This window comes from Dermochelys coriacea, chromosome 11 (genome assembly GCF_009764565.3).
Source record: "Dermochelys coriacea isolate rDerCor1 chromosome 11, rDerCor1.pri.v4, whole genome shotgun sequence".
Classification (NCBI taxonomy): domain Eukaryota; kingdom Metazoa; phylum Chordata; order Testudines; family Dermochelyidae; genus Dermochelys; species Dermochelys coriacea.
The window spans coordinates 44,781,145-44,804,724 of NC_050078.2; the positions used below are offsets into that span (position 1 = coordinate 44,781,145).

The 23,580-nt window shown below is 42.1% G+C and overlaps 1 protein-coding gene across 2 annotated transcripts in view; it reads left to right on the top strand.

The window, feature by feature from the left end:
• The first annotated feature begins 8,431 nt into the window (after nt 1-8,431).
• The window catches only part of AGPS (alkylglycerone phosphate synthase), a 159,501-nt gene continuing 144,352 nt past the window's right edge, over nt 8,432-23,580 (top strand). Inside the window, exon 1 of one of the 2 annotated variants that reach the window (XM_043505391.1) lies at nt 8,432-9,143. In XM_043505391.1, coding sequence (XP_043361326.1) covers nt 9,094-9,143 — 50 coding nt within the window. In that variant the 5' untranslated portion in view covers nt 8,432-9,093. The remainder of the gene's footprint in view (nt 9,144-23,580) is intronic. The other variant, XM_043505392.1, reaches the window with a different exon arrangement.

Genomic DNA, 23,580 nt, shown 5'->3' on the forward strand with positions numbered 1-23,580 from the left:
CTCAACCTCCCACTCCGCCATAAACGTCTCCCCCTTACTCTCACAGATATTGTGGAGCACACAGCAAGCAGCAATAACAGTGGGAATATTGGTTTCGCTGAGGTCTAACCTAGTCAGTAAACTGCGCCAGCGAGCTTTTAAACGTCCAAATGCACTTGCTCAGCCTATAGTTGAACTGCTCCTTTCTTTTGTCTAGAGTGCCTGTGTATGGCTTCATGAGCCATGGCACTAAGGGATAGGCTGGGTCCCCAAGGATAACTGTAGGCATTTCAACATCCCCAATGGTAATTTTCTGGTCTGGGAAGTAGGTTCCTTCCTGCAGCTGTTCAAACAGACCAGAGTTCCTGAAGTTGCGAGTGTCATGCACCTTTCCCAGCCATCCCACGTTGATGTTGGTGAAACGTCCCTTGTGACCCACCATTGCTTGCAGCACCACTGAAAAGTACCTCTTGTGGTTTACGTACTGGCTGCCAAGGTGGTCCGGTGCCAAGATAGGGATATGCGTTCCGTCTATCGCCCCACCACAGTTAAGGAACCCCATTGTAGCAAAGCCATCCACTATGACCTGCACATTTCCCAGAGTCACTACCCTTGATAGCAGCAGCTCAGTGATTGCCTTGGCTACTTGGATCACAGCAGCCCCCACAGAATATTTACCCACTCCATATTGATTCCCAATTGAACAGTAGCTGTCTGGTGTTGCAAACTTCCAGAGGGCTATCGCCACTCGTTTCTCAACTGTGAGGGCTGCTTTCATCTTGGTATTCTTGTGCTTCAGGGCAGGGGAAAGCAAGTCACAAAGCTCCATGAAAGTGCCCTTACGCATGCGAAAGTTTCACAGCCACTGGGAATCATCCCACACCTGCAACACTATGCAGTCCCACCAGTCTGTGCTTGTTTCCCGGGCCCAGAATCGGCATTCCATGGCATAAACCTGCCCCATTACCACCATGATGGCCCGGGTTTTGAGAGAAGTCTGTGTCCATGTTCTCATCGCTATTGTGATCACCCTATTGTCACCTCCTTGCCTGCTTTTGCAGGTTCTGCACATACTGCAGGATAATGCGCAAGGTGTTTGCAATGCTCACAACAGCAGCAGTGAGCTGAGTGGGCTCTATGCTTGCCGTGGTATGGCGTCTGCAGGAGAGTAGAGTTGCAGCGGAAGCGGTGGATGACGACAGATGCCACGAGAATAGATGTTTATACAGAACGACGAGAGGACCTGAGAGGTGGATTCATGGCACCAGGAGAGCAGGAGAGCAGAGTTGCAGCGGAAGCAGTGGATGACGACGACGGTTAGCAGTCCTACTGCACGGTCTGCTGACAGCAGTATGGCGTCTGCACGGAAAAAAGGTGCGAAACAATTGTCTGCTGTTGCTTTCATGGAGGGAGGGGCGACTGACAACATGTATCCAAAACCACCCGCAACAATGTTTTTGTCCCATCAGGCATTGGGAGCTCAACCCAGAATTCCAATGGGCAGCGGAGACTGCGGGAACTGTGGGATAGCTACCCACAGTGCAACGCTCCGAAAGTCGACACGAGCCACGGTACTGTGGACGCACTCCACCGACTTAATGCGCTTAGTGTGGACATACACAATCAACTGTATAAAATCGATTTCTAAAAATTGACTTCTATAAGATGGACCTAATTTTGTAGTGTAGGCATACCCTCAGTTTCCTGGAAAATGAAAAGTTGTTTAAATTTCAGGAGGGTTTATGATAGGATAGAAAAGAGTAAACTTCACTAAGGTCATCATGATGAAAGGGGAAAGAGTTGCAATAATAGAGAATAGGGTCCAATAAATAAATATGAGTAAACATAAATCACAAAAAACAATTAATAAATCATATTACTAATATGAACTGCGATACCAGATCTATCAGTGAGCTGGCAATAGCTGTTACCAGATATTTCAGAGGAAATTGCCAAAAAACCCATAATGAACAATTACGTAATAACATGCCTGTAGAGGAAGTTACTTCCTAATTTCAGGTTGATGCTTGATTTATGTCCTGAATTGTGAAGGTTTGTATCCCTTATGAAATTTTATGTGGACTAAACTAATTAGGGATCTTCTCATTCATTATTCGTATAAATGCACAACTTTTTAAAAATCTTATTAAGCACTTGAGCTCAGTGATACCTTGTGGCAGTGAGTTTCACAGATTGTGTATTGCTTTTTATTAGTTTTAAATTTGTTGCCTTTTAATTTCTCAGATGTCCCCTTTTTATTATAAAGATCAATTTTTAGGAGTGTTGCCACATCCCACTTCACATTTTTTTGTGGGGACTATCAGCTGTAACAGCTGCCCCTAGCATCTTCTGTTCCCACCAGTCACTCTCTGACCTGAGCAACCCAGGCTGGCCTTATTTAGGTCTCCCTGCTCAAGAAGGTGGTAGAAGGTTGCAGATCCCTTCCAGCTGCTACAGACCTATCTCCGTCAGACTGGTAGTCCCCACAAATGAACAGAAAGGATCCAGTCCTTACACTATAGGGCCTCATCCAAGAAGAAAATAAAGGAAAGATTAAAAAAAACAACAACAACTTTAGGATGAAAAAGCTAACGTCCATAAAGTTCAGTTTTTGTTCTAGTACCAGTTACTTCCTGAATTTGCCAAGTGTCACTGGAATTTAATATATGGTGGGAGAAGATTTCACAGTAGCATCCGTGTTAGTCTGTATTCGCAAAAAGAAAAGGAGTACTTGTGGCACCTTAGAGAAGAGTTTAGCTGAATGGGCGGGCAATTGCTTTTGATTGCGGAGACTGATGAAATCCATTTTGATTTGTTTAGGAGTGAGGGAAGCTGATTTGTGAAAAAATTTGATTGGGGACAGGAATTGATTTTGATTGTGGAGATATCAATTATAAATGTGCTGAGGTGGATGGGTGGGTTTGAACTGATTTTGAATTGGGTGGTAAGAAAGACTGATTTTTGTCTAAGGATGGAGCTTGATTGTACATGTGGGCTGACTATTGACTTTGAGAGGTCATCTGATTTTGAGTGGAAGGGGAAGAAGAAAGGAATGGACAGACAGGAGGAGAAAAACACATAGGAGTAGTAAGAAGGGATACTTATTTTTTTTTCCAAATGGTGAAAGTCATTTCACTCTAATATTTATTGACATTAACAGAATTCATACAGATTTCAGAGGTTAATGTACAATTCCAAATCTAAGTTTGATTGAAAAGCCATAAGAGAAGGTGGCTCATGAGAATGGCCTCACTACTAACAGATAGTCCACTTTATGAAAATGTTTAGGAATCCTTGAATTAATGAACCTCATAACACATCTGTGATTAAAGTATGTATTTTCTAGGTGGGGAAACTGAGGCAAAGAGGTATTATTCAATATGTAAGGTCCCCAGTTTGAGATTCAAATCTTGATCTAAATTTCCCCAGAGTTTGAGAATGCTCAGATCTGGAACTTTGGTTCAACTCATTATAGTGACCAGCTGTGAAGTTCTAATTCAGATCCAGATTTCTCCGGAGTTCAAGATGGTTTAGATCTAGGCTTTTGGCTTGGGTACATCTCTGATTTGTATTGAATATAAATTATTGCGATAGAACCACAACATGTCCAATCTATCCTCCATATTAGACAGCTGAGTAGCACATGCATAATTCTGTACATATAGCACTTTCTGTAATCTACTATGACAAATATAACAAGTGACAAACTGATAAATAAGGCATTTTGTTTTAGTCCTGAATCCAGACCCACACGCCCAGCTCAGCTTAAATATCAGGCACTAGCAAAAAATATTTGAGTTAATTGGTTTGAATCAATTCCAAATACAATCACTGTGCAAATTCAAAAAGAAGAGAAAACCTGAAGCAGAACCAGTGATTTATGCACTGGAACATAAGGCTAGTAACAAGCAGCAATCAAAGTAACAGTAGAACAGTGATGTCACGGAAAAATCCACAATTTTTCATTTGAGTGACAATGTTTCAGGGATTGGGAACAAGGATTGTATTTTGACACAAGGGTAATGACTGCAAGAAAGGAAGGTTCAGGGACCAACATGTATGCTTTCACCTACCATCTAAAAGCCCTCTCAAGGGCTCTGTGAAATGCTTACATATGATCTTTTAGATTCTAAGCTTTTCAGTGCAGTAGAAAAGGAAGCATATCATTAATCCTTCCGGAGAAAAGAACAAATAATTTTATTTCACCTCGCTGATGGGACTGTTATAAAAATAATAATATGATTTAAAACACCTATGTACAGTATGAGCTATATTCAGAAATGGGGAACCCCTTGCATTGAATTTGGAGCTTTTGAGACAGTGTTAGAATAATCATTGTTGGCATAACACCAAATCAGTATTGATTGGTCTGTTACTAGCGTGGGTTTAGATGGAAGGTACTGAATGGATTGCCTAAGCACTACCTAGGGAAAAAGCAGAGCTGATTGGAATTGTTTCAGCATTAAAAATCCTCAATGGCTAGTCATTAGCCAGGGTGCTTCTGTACTCTGTCATACTCTTACTTTTCTGAGGGCTTACTATAATATATAATAATATCTTTCAAATAAGGCTGTGTTTGTACAACCATATTGTAAGATTTAGTTCAGTAAGACATCCAGGATAAAATTCAACCCACTGTGAGCAAGCACAATTCTCACTGCAGTCAATGAGAGTTGTGTAGTTCTGCGTGCCCTGAACTTGGCTCAGAAAAGGGGCATTGGGAGTAATTTTAAAAAAGGGTTGCTCTCACAATTATAGCCATAGGATACATGTACCTAAAAAGATTTCAACTATATGTTCTCTGAAGAAATACATAGAAAGGTCTGATTCCCTAATCTCAGTTCAAGTGATTTGCTCCTGAGTCAGGGATCCATCCTCAGGTTTGATGGTTCTTGGAGGATTTTTTTTTTTTTGCTCTAAGTTGCTATGCCAAATAGTTGTCCACTTTATTTTTTCACAAAAAGGCTGTTGCAGTGGCTTCTGAGACCTTATCCACTCAGTAACCTCTGAGACATTTTCCATTTGGTTCCTAAGAACTCAGCTCAACTCCAGACTTGTCACTGAGGTTTCTTTATTGGCATAGAGTCAAACTATAATTGAGTTGATGAGGCTCAAGTGTAGGGAGTGGGTCCAGGGCATACCAAAGATCCAAAGTTACACAGCAAACCTCTTTATTTATATACAATTACACATTACATTGCATTTCCTATACATTGCATCACAAGTATTGGGATTGGCTTGGTCACTTTGTAAGAACCCATCCCTGTAGAGCATGCTCTGTCCATGCACTATCCATCCATGCCTTACTCATTACCTTGTCTTACATTCCAGGCTTATCTTATCCATTGTTATCTTGTCCATTGTAAAGGAGAACCCTTATCTTTGTAAAGGGAACCCTTATCTTAGCTAGTACAGACATTCTGTTTCTAGCATGCTGCTCCATTTACCTCCCTAATTGTGGCTCCCAAGAAATGAGGCCTCATCCATGTCCAATTTTGGCCTACAGGAACCTGTTCAATTTTAGATACTGCTCAGTCAATTCCACTCCAGCAGCCTGCATTGGTCCTCTGAGGGTCCTGAGCTCTTTAAATATTTTAGGTTGCCAACTTCTTTTATGTTCTTTTCTTCAGCAGCCAATTTATTCTGAAACTCTTGTGAGTGGGCCAAGTTAAGCTATTTTATAAAGGGATGGATGCCCTCTTATTACTGCTGTTGATGAGTCCCATAAGGGGCTGCTTATCTTTCTAGAGTGCTGTTATGTGTCATAAAGGTTTGAGTTAAAGCTTTACCTAATACTTGTTCATGCAGTATTAATCTATTGGCAAACTACACTGATTTCCGCTGATGACAAGTATTTCTTGGTTTATTTCCAATATAATTGTTGCTTGTTCAGATAAAAATATGACTGAATAAATACTTTCCGCTGTGTATGAATAAGAGGAGAGGGTAGATATCTGACTTCACTACAATACATGTATAAAACCAAAGCAATCTCTGAATCATTAGTGACAGGTTTCAGAGTAGCAGCCGTGTTAGTCTGTATTCACAAAAAGAAAAGGAGTACTTGTGGCACCTTAGAGACTAACAAATTTATTTGAGCATAAGCTTTCGTGAGCTACAGCTCACTTCATCGGATCATCCGATGAAGTGAGCTGTAGCTCACGAAAGCTTATGCTCAAATAAATTTGTTAGTCTCTAAGGTGCCACAAGTACTCCTTTTCTTTTTGTGAACCATTAGTGATTATCTGCAAGAACTGATAGAGAATGTCCTATAGGACTAGAGAAGAAATAGTACCTATTTTCAACAAGGGGAAAAAAGGAGGACCTTGGGTATTATAAACCAATCAGCTGAACATCAACAGAAAGTTACTGGAACAAATTATTAAGCAATCAGTTTGTTCAAATGTAGAGGATAATAAGGTGATAAGTAACACCCAACATAGATTTGTCAAGAACTAAGGTTGTCAAGTGATTAAAAAAATTAACCACGATTAATTGTGTGATTAAAAGTATTAATCGTGTGATTAATTGTGCTGTTAAATAATAGTAGAATACCATTTATTTAAATATTTTTGGATTTTTCTATATTTTCAAATATATTAAAATCAATTACAACACAGAATACAAAGTGTACAGTGCTCACTTTATATTTTTGATTACAAATATTTGCACTGTAAAAAACAAAAGAAATTGTATTTTTCAATTCCCCCATTAGAAGTACTGTAATGCAATCTCTTAATCATGAAAGTTGAACTTACAAATGCAGAATTATGTACAAAAATACCTTCATTCAAAAACAAAACAATGTAAAACTGTAGCACCTACAAGTCCACTCAGTCCTATTTCTTGTTCAGCCAATCACTCAGAGAAACAAGTGTGTTCACATTTGCGGGAGATAATGCCTGCTTCTTGTTTACAATGGCACCTGAAAGTCAGAACAGGCATTTGCATGGCACTGTTGTTTCCAGCTTTGCAAGATATTTACATGCCAGATGCAATAAAGACTCATATGTCCCTTCATGCTTCAACCCCCAGTCCAGAGGACGTGTCCATGCTGATGACAGGTTCTGCTCAATAACGATCCAAAGCAGTACGGACCGATGCATGTTCATTTTCATCATTTGAGTCAGATGCCACCAGCAGACAGTTGATTTTCTTTTTTGGTGGTTCAGGTTCTGTAGTTTCCACATCAGAGTGTTGCTCTTTTAAGACTTCTGAAAGCATGCTCCACACCTCATCCCTCTCAGATTTTGGAAGGTGCTTCAGATTCTGAAACCTTGGGTCGAGTGCTGTATCTTTAGAAATTTCACAGTGGTAACTTCTTTGCATGTTGTCAGATCTGCAGTGAAAGTGTTCTTAAAATGAACAACATGTGCTGTGTCATCATCCAAGACTGCTATAATATGAAATACATGTCAGAAAGCAGGTACATACAACTCTCCCCCAAGGAGTTCAGTCACAAATTTAATTAATGCATTATTTTTTTAATGAGAGACATCAGCATGGAAGCATGTCCTCTGGAATGGTGGCCGAAGCATGAAGGGCATACAAATATTTAGCATATCTGGCACATAAATACCTTGCAATGCCAGCTACAAAAGTGCCATGCGAACGCCTGTTCTCACTTTCAGGTGACATTGCAAATAATAAGTGGGCAGCATTATCTCCCATAAATGTAAACAAACTTGTTTGTCTTAGCAATTGGCTGAACAAGAAGTAGGACTGAGTGAACTTGTAGGCTCTAAAGATTTTCATTATTTTGTTTTTGAGTGCAATTATTTAACACTTTCATGATAAAGAGAATACACTTTCATACACATTGGACACAGTAATCCAGCTGAGACCTCACCAGTGCCAAGTACAGCAGAACATTTATCTCCTGTGACGTACATACAATACTCCAGTTAATACATCCGTGAATGACATTTGTCTTGTATGCAACAGCATCACAATGTTGACTCATTCAGTCTGTGCTACTCTATAACCCCCAGATCCTTTTCTGTAGTAACTAGCTGGGCAGTAGTATTCTCCATTTTGTATTTTTTTTCCTTCCTAATGCAGTACTTTATACTTGTCTTTACTGACTTTCATCTTATTGATTTCAGTCTAATTCTTCAATTTGTCAAGATCATTTTGAATTCTAATCCTGTCCTCCAAAGGGCTTGCAGTCCCTCCCAGTGTGATGTCATCTGGCTGTCTTACCCACGTGCTCAGGCTTTAGCTGATTGCTATATTTGGAGTCGGGAAGGAATTTTCCTCCCCGGGCAGATTGGCAGAGGCCCTGGGAGTTTTTTGCCTTCCCCTGCAGCGTGGGGCACGGGTCACTTGCTGCAGGATTCTTTGCATCTTGAAGTCTTTAAACCTTGAGTTGAGGACTTCAATAGCTCAGACTTAGGTCAGGGGTTTGTTACAGGAGTGGGTGGGTGAGATTCTATGGCCTGCATTGTGCAGGAGGTCAGACTAGATGATCATAATGGTCCCTTCTGACCTTAAATTCTATGAGTCTATGAGACATTATTTTAGTGCACTGCAGTCTGGCTATTCTTGGCTAGCAGATGGCTCCCTTGGGGGCAACTGTAGCTAGAACATAGTTCTAGCACAGGAATGAAAGAAGAGAGACTCTGCGCTAAAGAAAGAAGAGAGCTTCTGTGGATTTTACAATCTAAACTGGATTGAAAATACAACAAAAACAATAGCACATCTGTGTGGCAAGAGCAATAAGGACTGGGATGGATTGCTCTTCCTGTGGGAATGCATGAATGTATTGATCTGCATGGAGAACAGATCAATAGAAGCTGTTTTGTTTTGCATATTTCTTGTAAGTCCCACTTTATAAATACTTAACTCTTTATTTTATTAATTTCAGTTTCTTTCTTTGGGGGTGTGACGGAGTCTGCTTACATTGCACTAGCCCAGACAGGGTTAAGTCCATATTATTGACAGTGGAAGTCCCGCCTCCCCGGCAGGACTGGGCATGCTCCAAATGCTCTAGCAGTATAAAGGGAAGCCAGTATAAAGGGCCAGCCACAGCACCTGACTACACCAGGAATCAGAGCCTCCCGGGTCCGCTTGAACTCCGGCGACTGTAGGAGCCACAGGAGGCGATGGGCCCAGATGACCACAGAGAATCCGAAATCTCATGGGAGAACCCAACGCAGACACTGGTAGGAAGTGACCCAGGGAAGGTGATGGAATGGTACCTCCCACCCAGGAAACCTCAGCGTGTTTTGGTAGGACCCCCCCGCTGAGTCAGTGGCAAGTTGCTACGCCACTGTTAGGGCCCTGGGTCAGGGCCCGGTGGAGTTGGGTGGGCCTGGACCCCCTTACTGAGGCCACCACACCCCTTGGTGGGCTCCCCACCCCAATAGACTCTGGCCACTAGGCCCTGCTGCCCCGCACCTAAGGGCTACTTGATAGACTCTGGCGGTTAGTCCACGCTGCCCTGACCTAGGGGCATAAACTGTCACAGGGGGGAATTATGGAAAAGCTGTGATATAAGTGTTGAGGGAGGGATTTGAATAGATATGATCAAGTGGTCTAAAAATAGCAGACTTCTTCCATGCTCCCCTTTGATACCTGGAACAGGCCCAAATGTGAGAGGGAGAAGGGTCACAAAGGAAACAGGTAGAGGAGGAAACTTTGTAGAAGGGAGCCATAGAGAAAGGGCAGGAGGCAGTGTAAGCATGTGTTCATGTAACAAATGCAGAGCTAAGAGGACAGGGTTGTAGAAAGCAACTAACAGGAGGCTGATGACAGAAGCAGGCCCTCTCTCGCTTCCTCGTACATACAAATCTGGCTAGTTGCTTTATCTGTCACAACCTCATAATTCCATCCCCTTAGTATTTCCTAGCTCACATCAATTTCTGAATGTGTAAATTAGACCATTGTTTGTCACCCCTGAATTTCACCCTTTATGACTAAAATACATGATATATATAGTGTATGTTATGTTCATACAGTTTATATAACTTTTTCTGAATGGTCTAACCAATAAATAGTAGTATTCTAAAGTATTCTTTGTCCAGGTAATAAGAACTATTGTATAGAACTGTAATTCCAGATTCATGTGCGAATTGGATTGAAGTAGGTTTTATTTTAAGTTTGTTCCCCCAAATGCACTAGGAGATTTTGTATACAGAACAGCAAAATATTTGTCTTCAGAAGGTAAGACACATATTGTATTATCTTTTGGTTTAGTAGAGAGCAAAAGTGCAAGCACTCTTTGCACAACACATTGCAAATAGTGTTTATATAATGCAAAAAGCTTGTTTAAAGGGGCACTGTCAGCTTGAAATCTGGGCAGTTTCAAAGAAGTGTTTCAATGCTCCTTCAGTAACTATACCTGGCTTTAAGCTCCCCTGTCAGTTTTTGTAGTTTTGCAATCACATTTCATTTTTTTAACATTCTTTCCTATGTTGTCATATGAAAGGCCCGCCCACACAGGAAAAGCTGAATGATTGTATTGGGGAAACAGTAAAACTATTACACAAAAAGTGCTGTCCAGTGCACCAAATAAAGACATTGAAAGAGCAGGAAACTGTTTTTCTCTGAGCTCCTTAACTATAGTAATCTCAGGGTGATACTTGTAACTAAGGTAGGAAAGAAATTTAGACAAATGCGATTTCTACTTTGGCTGTATCCCTTTGTAGCTGTTTGATTGACGTGCCCTATCTCAGCGTTCCCCTTAAATAAAGGGTGGTCCTGCTGATCCAGAGGGATTGGTCGTAGGGGTAAAATCCTAGTTCCAGACCAGATATTCAGACTTCCATCTGGAAGACCCTTCCTGAGTTGAGGGAAGCAAATGCAGGAGAACCTAACTAGGTAGGATGACTAGATGTCCCGCTTTTAAAGGGACATTCCCGATATTCTGTGCTTTTTCTTATATATAAACTATTACCCCCCACCCGATCCTGCTTTTTCACACTTGCTATTTGATCACCCTATAGCTAGGCCTTTTAGAGCCCATAGAAGCCAAAAGCAGATTTCTGAGAAGAAGCTAAAACAGGGAGTGGTGGACAGTGAAATCTCTAGTTTTGTGCTTTGAGATTGTTGAGTTTCATGGAGGCAAAATGGCCAGAAACCATACTAGTTTTGTTCTAACTGCTGCAGAAAACCTAGAAATAAACCCAAAATTCCCAAGGAGGCTCTCTCTACTAGAGACTCCTGCTAAATTCCCACCCAGCTGCATGGACCTTGACCCTGACACAATGAGACTGGGACTCAGAGCTGTAACTTCAAGACAGTTGTTGATTCTTGCCCCTTTTTCATAGAATGTAATATTCTGAGGCGTTTTAATGTTACGGAGTTCAAGATTTTAAGTTTGTTTGTTACAGCCCAGTATCCTCTCTCATTTCTTCGGAGGGAGGCAAAACTCATCTCTAGGACACATATTACCGTTACCAGTGGCCTTGTTTGTATTTACTACTTAAAGAGAGTTGTCCCTAAGGGAGGGAGATCCTTCCCTGAGTACAAAAAAACCCCTAGGCTTTGAATTTTAAATTACTAGAGGTTTTTGAACAAAGCTGTCTTTCCTCTCAGCATGCCCAGCTGCAGAACTATAAGCTGTTAGCTAAGAAGCCTCTGCTTGGGTTTTATTTTCTGTTACCAGGAGCAGTCAGCCATCTGCTTGGTAACGGAAGAGCTGTGCTTTGCTGCTTTTGGAAGCCAGGGTCACAAATACAGCACTACAGTTCTTAGCAGGTGACGTGTTCATATGGTTTCATATCACAAAACTTGTCTGTGACTTCTCACATTTTTTCCAAGTTGCTATCCAGCCTTGTTTAGCTTGTAAGATCTCACAGAATCACAGCTTGTTGAGTGGGACTTAAACTATGTATCTTTAAAGATACTGTCTATGGAGGTTCTCACCATTTCCTCACTAACGTTGAGACAGATGAACAGATCAGTCCCAAACTCTGGGGTGCAGCCTCAGCTCATGCTACCACATGAGACATTTGCACCAGTAGAGAGCACCAGAGCCTGCTGCCTACTCCCCTTGAGTGCTATGCTAAATGAGGGTGCTTGGCATCTCCTCAGCATCATGGAGCTTGCTGGTCCGCCTTGGTATTAGAGCATATCGGTGGGGAAGGGGGGGCTCCTCAATGCATAGGCATCTGCAGGAAAATGTCCTCTGTACTCCACTGACTCCTGAAGAGTGCAGTGCTGGAGCTGAACTTGGTGCTAGAAAAGGCATTGATCCTAGAGAAAAATACCTGGATCATTTGCAGAGGAAGGGGTGATGTCTCAATAAGCCTTACCTGGGTAGATGGTTCATTTGGAGGGGACTCTTCACAAGTCAGCATTCCATGTACCTAGAAGACCACTGGGCTTCGCTACTGCTGACCCATATGAAAAGTCTTGCCCTATCCCACAGGGCTTGGAGTCTCTTTGCACTCAGTATACAAAATAGGACTGAGTGGAAGTTGGGACTCAACAGAAAAAGCAAGTCTAGCCCCTCATGGGTCACTACAGTTGGAGCTAAAGTTGTGGTGATTAGAACGGTTGGAGAGCTTCTTCACTGCCTGCAGTCAAAAAGTAACTTCCTGCAGCGGAAGAACTCGAGTTTAGAGCATACATGGAAAGGAACAGGCCTCAGACCTACCTACAGGTTCTTAAGAGCTAATGGTATTTTTCAATGACTAATGTGAGAGGCACTAAACCAAGGAGTGTGGATATCATCAAGGAAACAGAATTGTGAGGCAAATAACTTTATTGATTTCATTCCCTAATAATGAACATGTTTAGAAGCAACCTTGTAAACAAACACCTTTGAGTTGATTATGTAAAGATGGATAAAAGGAGCTTCCTATTGAAGGAAAGTGCTGGGTCGCTGAATTCCTGCTCTTGGATCATAGAAATTTCTGCTGAAGCAGTCAAATCCAGAGTGGGACTGCTGCACTTTCAATAAGGCTTCTCTTATAGGGAAGTCTGAGTACCACATGGAGGGCTGGATGATGGATGCAATACCTCTTTCCTAGGATTGTTCAGCATATGGGTTGTTCAGCATATGAAAAGGGCTAGAGCATGTTCACTTAAATTTTACTTTACTTTTGTGGCAAGGAGTGGGGGTTGACCAAATCTTTGGATTTTAGCAAGCAATTGTCTCTCCTTAGTCTGATCTAGTAATCTGCATATTTGCTTATATAACCAGGAATATTGTGTACATCAGTTTTCATGCTCTCCCAAATCCATGCATTTTAGTATGTTTGTGGCCTAATACAATCTTTTGTGATAGGCAGAGGTATATGTGGCTGTAGTTCTTGTTATACAGCACTGTAAATGTGCACGACATTTTATCATACAGATGAAAATAGAGATGAAGATTTTTTTTAAATGACCAGTGTCTCTTTAAATAAAGCACACGGTGACTAGCTGGTGTGGAAATTTTTAATCAACAATTTTCTTACACCATCTAGCAATGGAAGGCAAGTGCAAACAGAAAAGAAAATACACAGATGAAAATCGAGGCTTCCAACAGGAGTGGTAGAATAAGTACTTTTTCGTTGAATGTAAATGGTAAGGCCATGTGTTTTCTTTGCCAGACGTGTATCTCTCAGTTCAAATCTTCAAACTTGCAGTATCATTTCATTTCTAGCCATGCACCTATGGATCAAGAATTCCCACAAGGTTCTGAACTCCGCACTTTGAAACTGAAAACTTTGAAAAAACAAACAGCTGTAGAAGCCCAGTTCTTCACCAGATTTGCCAACTGATTGCAGACTGTAACATTAGCCTCCTATTATGTGGCTTGGCACATAGCCCATGTGAAAAAGCCCTACTCTGAAGGAGAACCTATAAAAATGTGTCTCACTGATGTGATTTCAATCCTGTCACCATAGAACGAGAATCTAGAGAAGAAAATTTCTGGCCTGCAACTTTCACGCCACACAGTAGAATACAGAATCTCCGACCTGAACAGTGACATCGAATTGCAACTGGACTCACAACTTCAGCAGTGTGAGTATTTGAGCATCACCTTGGATGAGTCATGCCGTGCACAGGATAAACCTTATTATTGGTATTTGTCCACACTTGTGTCTGATGACTGTGTTGTAAGAGAAGAACTCCTCAATATCATGTCACTAAAGGACAGAACTCATGGATGAGATCTAAAGGAAGCGCTGATGTTGGTAGTTGTGAAAAGCCACTTGCCTTTACGAAGCTCACTGCCATTGCAATGGATGGGCTTCGTCTATGTGGGGATCTGCGAATGGATTAGTAGGGCTTTGTAAGTCTGACGAGAGCTTTCCCGAATTTTGGACATTTCACTGTATTATTCATCGGGAGCAACTGGTATCTAAAAATCTCAAATTTGATCACGTCATGAAACCTGTCTTGCACAATATGAAATTCATTCTCTCAAATGCACTCAATCAGAGACAATTTCAAAATCTAATTGAAGAACTGGATGAAGACGACTCCCCTGACGATTTGCCATTTCACTGTGAAGTTTGATGACTCTCGAGAGGTAAAGTTATTTCCCATTTTTTGAGCTTCTGGAACCGGTAAAATTGTTTATGGAGGAGAAGCACAGAATACACTCTGATCCTGGATGGGTTCTTGACTTGGCATTTCTTGCAGACACGCTGCTACATTTGGATAAACTAAACATGGACTTACAAGGAAAATTCCGGTTGCTGTCTGATCTAGTGCAAGCTGTATTTGCGTTCATGAACAAACTGCAGTTGTTTCACAGACAAATGCTTGAGAGGGAGCTGACACACTTTCCCTCAATATGACAACTTCAAGCCAGATCAAAAGAAGAAGCAGCAGAACCCCTAAAATGGAGCACAATTAGGTATGTGAGCATGATTAGAGATCTTAAGGACAGTTTTGAGGAAAGATTCCAAGATTTACAGCAGAAAAGACTTCAAATCCAATTTCTGATTGACCCTTTTAGTGCTGAAGCCGATTGTCTGAAGCCCCCTTTAGTCACTGATGAAGCAACATCCTAAATGGAAATAACAGAACTTTTGGAAGATGACAGACTGAAATCTGTTGAGAAGACAGAAGGGACCCTTACTTTCTAGAAATCTGTACCAAAGAATAAATACCCCAACATCAGAAGTGCAGCCCTAAATTAATCTCGATGTTTGCTTCGACCCTATCTTTGTGAGTCTGTTTTCTCAACACTCAGACATTAAATCCAAGCACTGATCCGTTTTGACAGACAGCCACTTAAAAGAACAGCTGCATGTGAGCACAACTGAACACAAACCAAACTTCAAGGGAATGATTGAAAACAAAGATTGCCAGAAGTCCCACTAAGTAAAAGATTAAGTTGTTATTATCGTTAACTATTACATTTATAATGTATAATAAATATACATTATCAACTTATATAATGATTATGTGTGAACGCATATATCATTACATATTATTGTGGGTCTTTGGCATTGTACATTGGTAAATTCTGGCTCTTTCTCAGGCTCAGGTTGGCCACCCCTATATGAGAGAAACCTTGTGGCAATCATTCCCAAGGTCACTGGAGACTAACTGCATCATGGGGCAAGCATACTAAAGTCTCCAGGGAAAGAATGCTGGCACCCCTGGTATCTGAGGACCCTCTGCTGGCCAAATCTATAGATTAGCATTAAAGATGGCTACTAAAGAGAACAGTACTACCTCCTGACAGGAAGTAAAGTGAAACAGAGATAATTTGCTAATGGACAAGGAATTAGAGAATAAAGAAATGAAGCAGAAAGACTGTCCAGGTTGACCGAATGGTAGTACCTCTACTGGACATTTTAGTACAAACAGACTGATAGCACTTTTAGAGGCAGATCTTATGTTGTACCATCTTTAACAGTGCAGGTATTCAGGGCTTTGTACAATGATCTGCCCTCATTTCAAATATGTTTTGTTTTTCAAACAGGATAAGACCAATTAATCATTACAACCATTTTATTACAATGATGATTTTAAAGAGAAATCATTTATGATACTGTACTAATGAGGCGAGAGAGAGCACTGAAAAGATGTGGGATGTGTTGATCTTATTTTAGTGATTTTAAAGATCCACACAGCTACATATATAGACTAAACTCTTCTGGGCAGGGAACCAAGAGAAGATTTTGTTCAAATGACTAAGTGATATTGGGTGTCCCAATTTTGGGGTGCTTAACTAGATTTTCAGAAAGTGCTGAGCACTCACTCCCTGAAAATCAGGCCCCTTTATGGTGTCTTATGCTGGACCCCTGGCTATGTCCCAAGCCCCAACCCCCACCTCCGCCCTGCCTCTTTCCTCCCCTGAGTGAGCTGTGTCCTCGCTCCTCCCCTCTCCCACGCCGAGCCTCCTGCACATTGTGTAAGGGGACTGTTGCCCCCTTACTAACATTCAGTGGGGGTGTTTTGGTTGGCTAGCTCCCAGTACTAAAAAGGGGGAAGGGTCGATGGGGAATCAGGACCATGAGACTGACAGCCCCCAGGAACAATGGGGGGAGGCCAATGCTCCAAGTCAGCCTGAATGACAGGGCGAGCAGGCTAATCAGGGAGTCAGGAGGCCAGGGAGGTCCCGTCCTCCTCTGTGTGAGCTGGATTTGCCTGGGTCAGACAGAGTGGGGCCGAGCTAAGGAGAAAGTAGGGGTCCAAGCTAAGCTGGGGAGCAGAGCTGTGCCAGATCCAGAGGGAACAGAAAAGCAGCCCAGAGAGAGCAGACCCTGTCATGGGAGCAGAGCTGCAGCCCCAAAGCTAGAGGCACAGCCCAGAGAGAGAAGACTTGCCATAGGAGGAGAGCTACAGCAACCAGAGCCAGAGGGCCCAGAAAAGCAGCCCACGAAGCAGGTCAGTGCTGGGAGCAGAGTCACAGAAGCAGCCTGCAGAGCAGACCTGTCCTGGGAGCAGAGCTGCAGCAACTAGAGGCAGAGGGGCCAAAGAAGCAGCCCAGGGAGCTGGAGGCAGAGCAGCAACAGTGCTGAGACAGAGCGGTGCAGCTGGGGCTGGAGCAGTCTGGAGCTGGGTGTGGTGAGCAGCTGGGGAAACCTAGTGGGACCCTGGGCAGCGGGCCCAGCACAGGGAGACGCCTCAGCCAAGAGGTTCTGCAGGCCAGGCTTGGATCATAACCCCGACAGGGCGGGGGCGACACTGGGAAGAAGGGTCCTATCACTTAGAGCCTGAGAGCGTGTGGCCACCACCAGAGCAAGTGTCCAACCCACAGCATCCCTGCAGCACAGCCAGGCCTGAGAAGAAGGCCTGGGACTTCCAAGGAACAGACTGTGAACTGCCCTGACATTCCAGAGACACTGTTTGTGATGTTCCCTGCCACAGAGCGGGCTGGTGTGTTTCCTTTAACCTTTCCCATTTTTCCTTATTCTTTTTAAAATTAATTGTTGATTAAATAACTTGCATTTGCTTTAACTTGTATGTAATGGTCAGTGGGTCAGAGAAGTGCCCAGTGCAGAGAGTGTACCCTGGAGTGGTGACACCCTAGCCCCTGTCCTAAGTGACCACAGCAGGGTTGGGGGTTGAGCCCCCCAGGAATCCTGGGCCCAGCCTTGTTGGGGTTACGAGGACTCTGCCAGACAGAAGAGTGGAAGGGGAGTCCTCAAGGGCAAGGAGGCCACTGGGTAAAGGAAGTGGGAGCGAGGACTCAGATCCTTTCGATAGCGCACTTCACCAGGGTAGTGCAGAAGCCAGGAAAGTTCCCCACAAGAGCAGGACTATTCCCCCGCTTACAATTGCAAAACAGCGGGCAGGAAGCACAGGGAGGGAGGAGGAGGTGCTGGGGGAGGGAGGGGTGAGGCTGTGCACCATGTCCTCTCTCCTCCTTTCTCCCCACAGAGCCTCCTCAACACTGGGAAACAACTAATTGTGGTGGGTGGGAGGTGCTAGGGGAGGGAGGGGGGCTGCACGCCAGATACTTACTCCTCCGCCCTTCCCCCCCAGAGCCTCCTGAATGCTGCAAAACAGCTTATCACAGCAGGCAGGAGACATGGGAAAGGGAAAGGAGGGGAGGGCTGCCAATGGTTCCTGAGCACCCACCATTTTTTCCCCAGAATTGCCTCCTAGCGGGAGCTGCATATTGTCTTCTGAACAGCCACATGTGGCTCCAGAGTCACAGGTTGGCCATCCCAGCTCTCAAAGCATATGAACCTAAAGAATACCAGTGCAATTCTTTTTACTCCCAGTCATTCAGGATGTCTGCAGTAGCTCTTCTTCCCTCAACCCTCCTTGGAGTCCGACACTTCCTTTCCTCATCCTCGCATTCGGTTTTCATGCCTATACTTAGTGCTGAGGAACGTTGCACACAAAGAGCGACAATCATTTTTGGCAACATACAAAGAATGTGTTCAAGACAAATTAAATTACTTTTTTTTGGTCTCACTCATTTGAAAATGTCTGTCTTTTCTATAGGGATATCAGTGCATGTAATGGAGCAGTAAGCTAGCCTGCTATCAAACAAGGAAAAGTGGTATAGATTAATTATCTCACAAATATTTTGGAAAGTCAAGTAGTTCACCCATTTGTGCTGCTACATTTCCTGTGTTTTCAGCTGAAAGAGCAAGCTGCTGTCTAAATTGTTGGGAGCTTTTTCAGATGAGACCAGCATTCTTCAAAAGGGAGCTGCCATTGTTATCTCTTGTATGTTATCTCTATATTACCCTATTGTAAACAATATGTTTCTTTTCTAATAATAGTAGTATAGTGTTGGTGAAAGCTGTCTGCTTGACAGTGCTAGAGAAAGAAATCCTCTGTTTTATTCATGACAGGTATGTTGTTAGTGGCTGAACAAGCATATGGTTGCTATGCCAGAGCAGACTGGTTGTCCATCTAGCCCAGTATCTTATTTCCAACAGTGGGCTAAACCATTTGCTTTACTGAAACTGTAAATCTCACCCCTTAATGGACAAATTTAACAGTTGCAAGGGGGTAAATTCACTCACAATGTATCCCTGCTCACATCTGTAAAGGAGGAGAGAATTGTTCCATACTTGGCCTCTCAGATGAGTCTGCCAATGAAGCAGCCACTTGGAACGATGCTGCTTGTGATGTGATGTAGACACTTAGGCCTACAACTTCAAAGCTATTTAGGTCCCATTGGCAGTTAGGCATGTATCTGTGCCACCTATTATTAATATTATACAATGTTAATATTCTCTAGGTGGTTCATATCTTTTGTGGTTTTCCTTTTCTATGTTTGTACATTAGGGTTTTTTTTTCCTTTTACTGCTTGTATTTTAAGTTGCATTGTCTATTGTCAAAGCTACTAATTTTGAAAAACTTTTACATTCCAAATATACACTCTCTTCATTTAGAGGTGGACTCTGCCTTCTCTACAGCACGATGCAGGAGATCAATGGCTGTTGCTATACAAGAAGATGTCTTCCCCAAAACATACTCATTGCTATTATACTGGGTTTCCACATCTAAAGTATCGGAGAGAGATTGGATAGTTCTGCTACTCCAAGTTCTCTATTGTGGGTCTGCTGAACACTTGGTAAATTAAAACTAAAGATCTGATCCAGCATATATTTCTGCAGTTTTCTGAGAATCACAGCCCTAGAAAGACCATAGATGCTGGCATGCCTTTGAGAACCAATTTGTCCCATCCCTCTAGAAAGCAAAAAGTTCTTGGGGTTCCTCTGTTTATTCGTTCACATCATCATATTGTTGCACCCTTGCTGACCTCTGCAACAGTGAGGTGAGTTAGGGAGTCTGGTAACCTTGGACTGGTTCCTCTTTAAAAATTCTTTCCTGATGTTCACTCAGCCAGGAAACAGCCCAGGCCTGCATTATAATGTGAGCAAGTCCCTGTTGTCGACTGGACACAGCCATAAACTGCACCAAGTATTGGCCAAATTCTAGTGAAGGCTTTTCTAAATCCTTCCTGCAGTTTCATTTGAATAAAACATTCTTCACATCCAGCTCTAAATGTTTGTATCATTGCTTTGCACTCATTCCACCCCAGGGCCAGCTGCATTTCAACATTGGTTGATGGGATTCTGCATATCTTATACTTACATCTCAAGGATCATGATGCTATATTAGTTAATGTTCATAAATCCCTTCAAGAATTTCATATGTAAATCATTTAGAGTCACATTGTACCTGGCATTTATGAAGGTGTGAAAGTTAGGGGAGGATGTAAGTAGCCTTTTCTTTGCAGACCCTGGGCATGGGGTAGGTATAGCTGTATTACTTCCACACAGTGGAATGGAGGAACTGTTCCTTCTCTACTCTCCTGGGTGTGTACGAAGTAATAGAGCCCTCAGAGATTTTTATTGTGGATGCTTCCCTAAGAAAAGTAAAGCTCTATTATTTGTTTTTGTTTAGACTATGAGCTATTTTATTTTGATGTATTATGTGCTTTGAAATTTTTAACTTGCAAAACTCTAAAAATCCACATCTGTGTTGACTATACAAGCCAAACCAATGAGCTGGCATCACACCCTAAAAACAACATCCCACTTTTACAAATAGACCTTTAGGTGTGTTGGAGAAAGGATCATGTGCACTGAAAGAATATTTTAGTCTTGACCTGACAACAGCTTGTGATATGTCAAACTACCAGTTTGTAGATCTGCTAGATTTTTTATTGGAAATTGTATGAGCTCTCCCTTTTGTTACAATTATTGTACATTACAAGTTCATTTGTTTCCTAGTGATTATTTTCAGTACAAATATTAAGTAGTTAGGGTACTATCCTGCATATATGCATATAATTAACGTTAACAATGTGAATGGAACCACCCTCTTGCTTAAAGTTAACCAAATGTGTGTCTGTAGGATTGGAACCTTAGGTGATAAACTTTGCTTATCAGCTGTTAATCATTGTCCCAGGGCAGCAGTAGCCCTTTAAGAGGGATGACGCCAGTGCATCTGTGACAGGTCAGGGGATCTCCAGTTTGGCTATGAGAGAAGGTACCAGAGGAAGGGAGGATGGTCTGGTCTGAGAGTCATTCAGTCAGGAAAGAAGCAGGCAGGCAGCGATGGCTGGGGTTCCCAGTGCCTGCTCCTTGGGAACAGGAAAACAGGCTGAAAGCCTGGAGACCTGGGTAGTGGGAGAAGAAGCAACAAAAAGTTCCCTGGGACTGGCTGATAGTCCCTTAAGATGGCAGGCATTGGAAACCTGCAGGGAGAAAAGGGTTTCTAGGGAGAGCTGTGCTTAGTTGAGAGAGCATAGGAGAATGTTGCAGTAGGCCCCAAAGCAGGAGGAATTGAGAGAGACAAAAGAGCTATAGCCCAGATGGGCTGAGGAACTGTTTGTTGGGTTTTGCTTATTTTTGTGAAATAAAACTGTCTGGAAAAGAATTGCTGAGTGTGGCAGTGGGTCCCTCATGGGCTGGGAATAAGCCAGCACCCTACAGTCATCTTTTACCTTATTTTAATCTAGGGACTGCCATGACTAGGAATCAAATAAATTCAATTCTGGAATTATTACTGTTTATACATGGACTGTGATACAAAGACTCCAGCAAAGAATAAAGCTTCAGAGGATCAATTGGATGAAAGACTTTTCAGAGTATGCTTTGGCATAACTTAAAAATCTTTCCTGGGAAGTCACAGTAAGTCCCAGCAGTACTTCAGAAAACACAACCCGTCAGGACTTACATCATGCACACAGAGATGTGGAGAAACTGGCAACAGTTTCTTAGCTACAGTTCTTAGTACTTGAAATCTTCAGCTTTTGAGAATGGAGAATCTGAGTCTCTTTTCTATTTAACTCCAAGTCCATGTTCAAAAAACATTTTGACATTTTAATCAGATTTTAGTCCAACTGTGTGTGTTTATTTTTAATTCCATTTTCTCTTTTGAGACCAATCTTAACAATTGTGGAATCCATGCAGCACTTCAGGAGTAGAAGTTGTTTATGAAGTAAAGGACTGATGCTGTTTTCAGTCCTGACAGTTATCATTCGTGTGATGAGTGTGTGACTCTCTTTAAACTGCCCAATCCTATTGGCCTAGAGCTCTAAGCATTAATTGATTAAGCAATCTGATCACATGTTAATTCAACCTCTTTTCCTCCTAATTTTATTTATTTAAATACTTTGGTTTATAAAATATAAAAACTGTATATCCCATGCTCAGGACACAAAAAGTAATTAATTCTCACAATTATGGAAAGTTGACCCCATCTCCCTACTTGAGATTGCAATCAGCTTCCTTTATAAATTTACTCTAACACAATGAAGAGTGTTTTCAGAACCTGTAACTCCAAAACAGAAGTTTTTTAAACGTAACAGAAACAAACAACCCTGATTCAAAATGGTGTTTTCAGTCTAACATTTCTTTGTCTCCTTCTATTTCAAAAATGGGCTGTTACAAATCATCTCCTTGAAAACTCATGTGCCAGATATATTTAAAAAAATATAAGTTCTATTGCTGCAAAAAATAAAGTTTTATTGTGGATAACTGTGGTCCCAATCCTGCTCATATTTATTTCGGTAGAAGTTTTGGGCCCCATCCTGGCCCCATTTTATATTAATGGGAATGTATTCAAACTCACTTCAGTTGGCTTGTGACTGGGCCTATCAATGGTTCACTGTCAAACTGGGAAGACATATCTAGTGAGGTCCCAGATCTGTCCTGGGCCTGGTACCAGTGAATATTTTCATTAATGACTTGGATATTGGAGTGGAGAATATGCTTATAAAATTGCAACCCCTCCCAGCTTGCTGTCAAGCATTCTGGAGGATAGGATTAGAATTCAAAATGACCATGATAATTGAAGAATTGGTCTGAAATCAACAAAATGAAATTCGGTAACGCAGTACAAACTACTACACTTAGGAAGGAAACATCAAACGCACAAATACAAAATGGGGGATAACTGGCTAGGTAGTAGTACTGCAGAAAAAGGTCGGGGGATTATCATGGATCAGAAATTGAATATGAGTCAACAATTGGACATGGTGAAAAAAGCAAATATAATTCTGGAGTGTATTAATAGAAGTGTTGTATGTAAGAGAAGGGAGGTAATTGTTTTGCTGTACTCAGCATTAGTAAGGCCTCAGCTGGAGTGTTGTGTCAAGTTTTGGACACCACACTTTAAGAAAGATGTGGAAAAACTGGAGAGTGTCCAGAGAAGAGCAACAAAAATGATAAAAGGTTTAGGTAATCTGATCTAGGAGGAAAGGTTAAAAAAAAAAACTGGGCATGTTTACTCCTGAGAAAAGAAGGCTAAGGGGGGAACTGATAACAGCCTTCAAATATATTAAGGGCTGTTATAAAGAGGACTGTGATCAGTTGTTCTTCATGTCCACTGAAAGTAGGACAAGAAGTAATGGGCTTAACCTGCAGCAAGGGAGATTTAGGTTGGATATTAGGCAAAGCTTTCTAACTATAAGGATAGTTAAGTTCTGGAACATATTGCCCAATTTGTGGAATTCCCTTCATTGGTGGTTTTTAAGAACAGGTTGGACAAACACCTGTCAGGGTGGTCTAGGTATACTTGGTCCTGCCTCAGTGTAGGAGGACAGACTTGAGGTTCCTTCCACCCCTACATTTCTATGATTTGACACCACCTCACCTGCACATTAATGAATGGGGGGGCCAATATCATTCCTGCCACTTCAGTTTGGCAGCTGCTCAGAGATGGAGTCCTAAAGCAGCTCCAACAAAAAGGTGATACGCTGTATTGGGCCATTGCTCTGATTTGGCC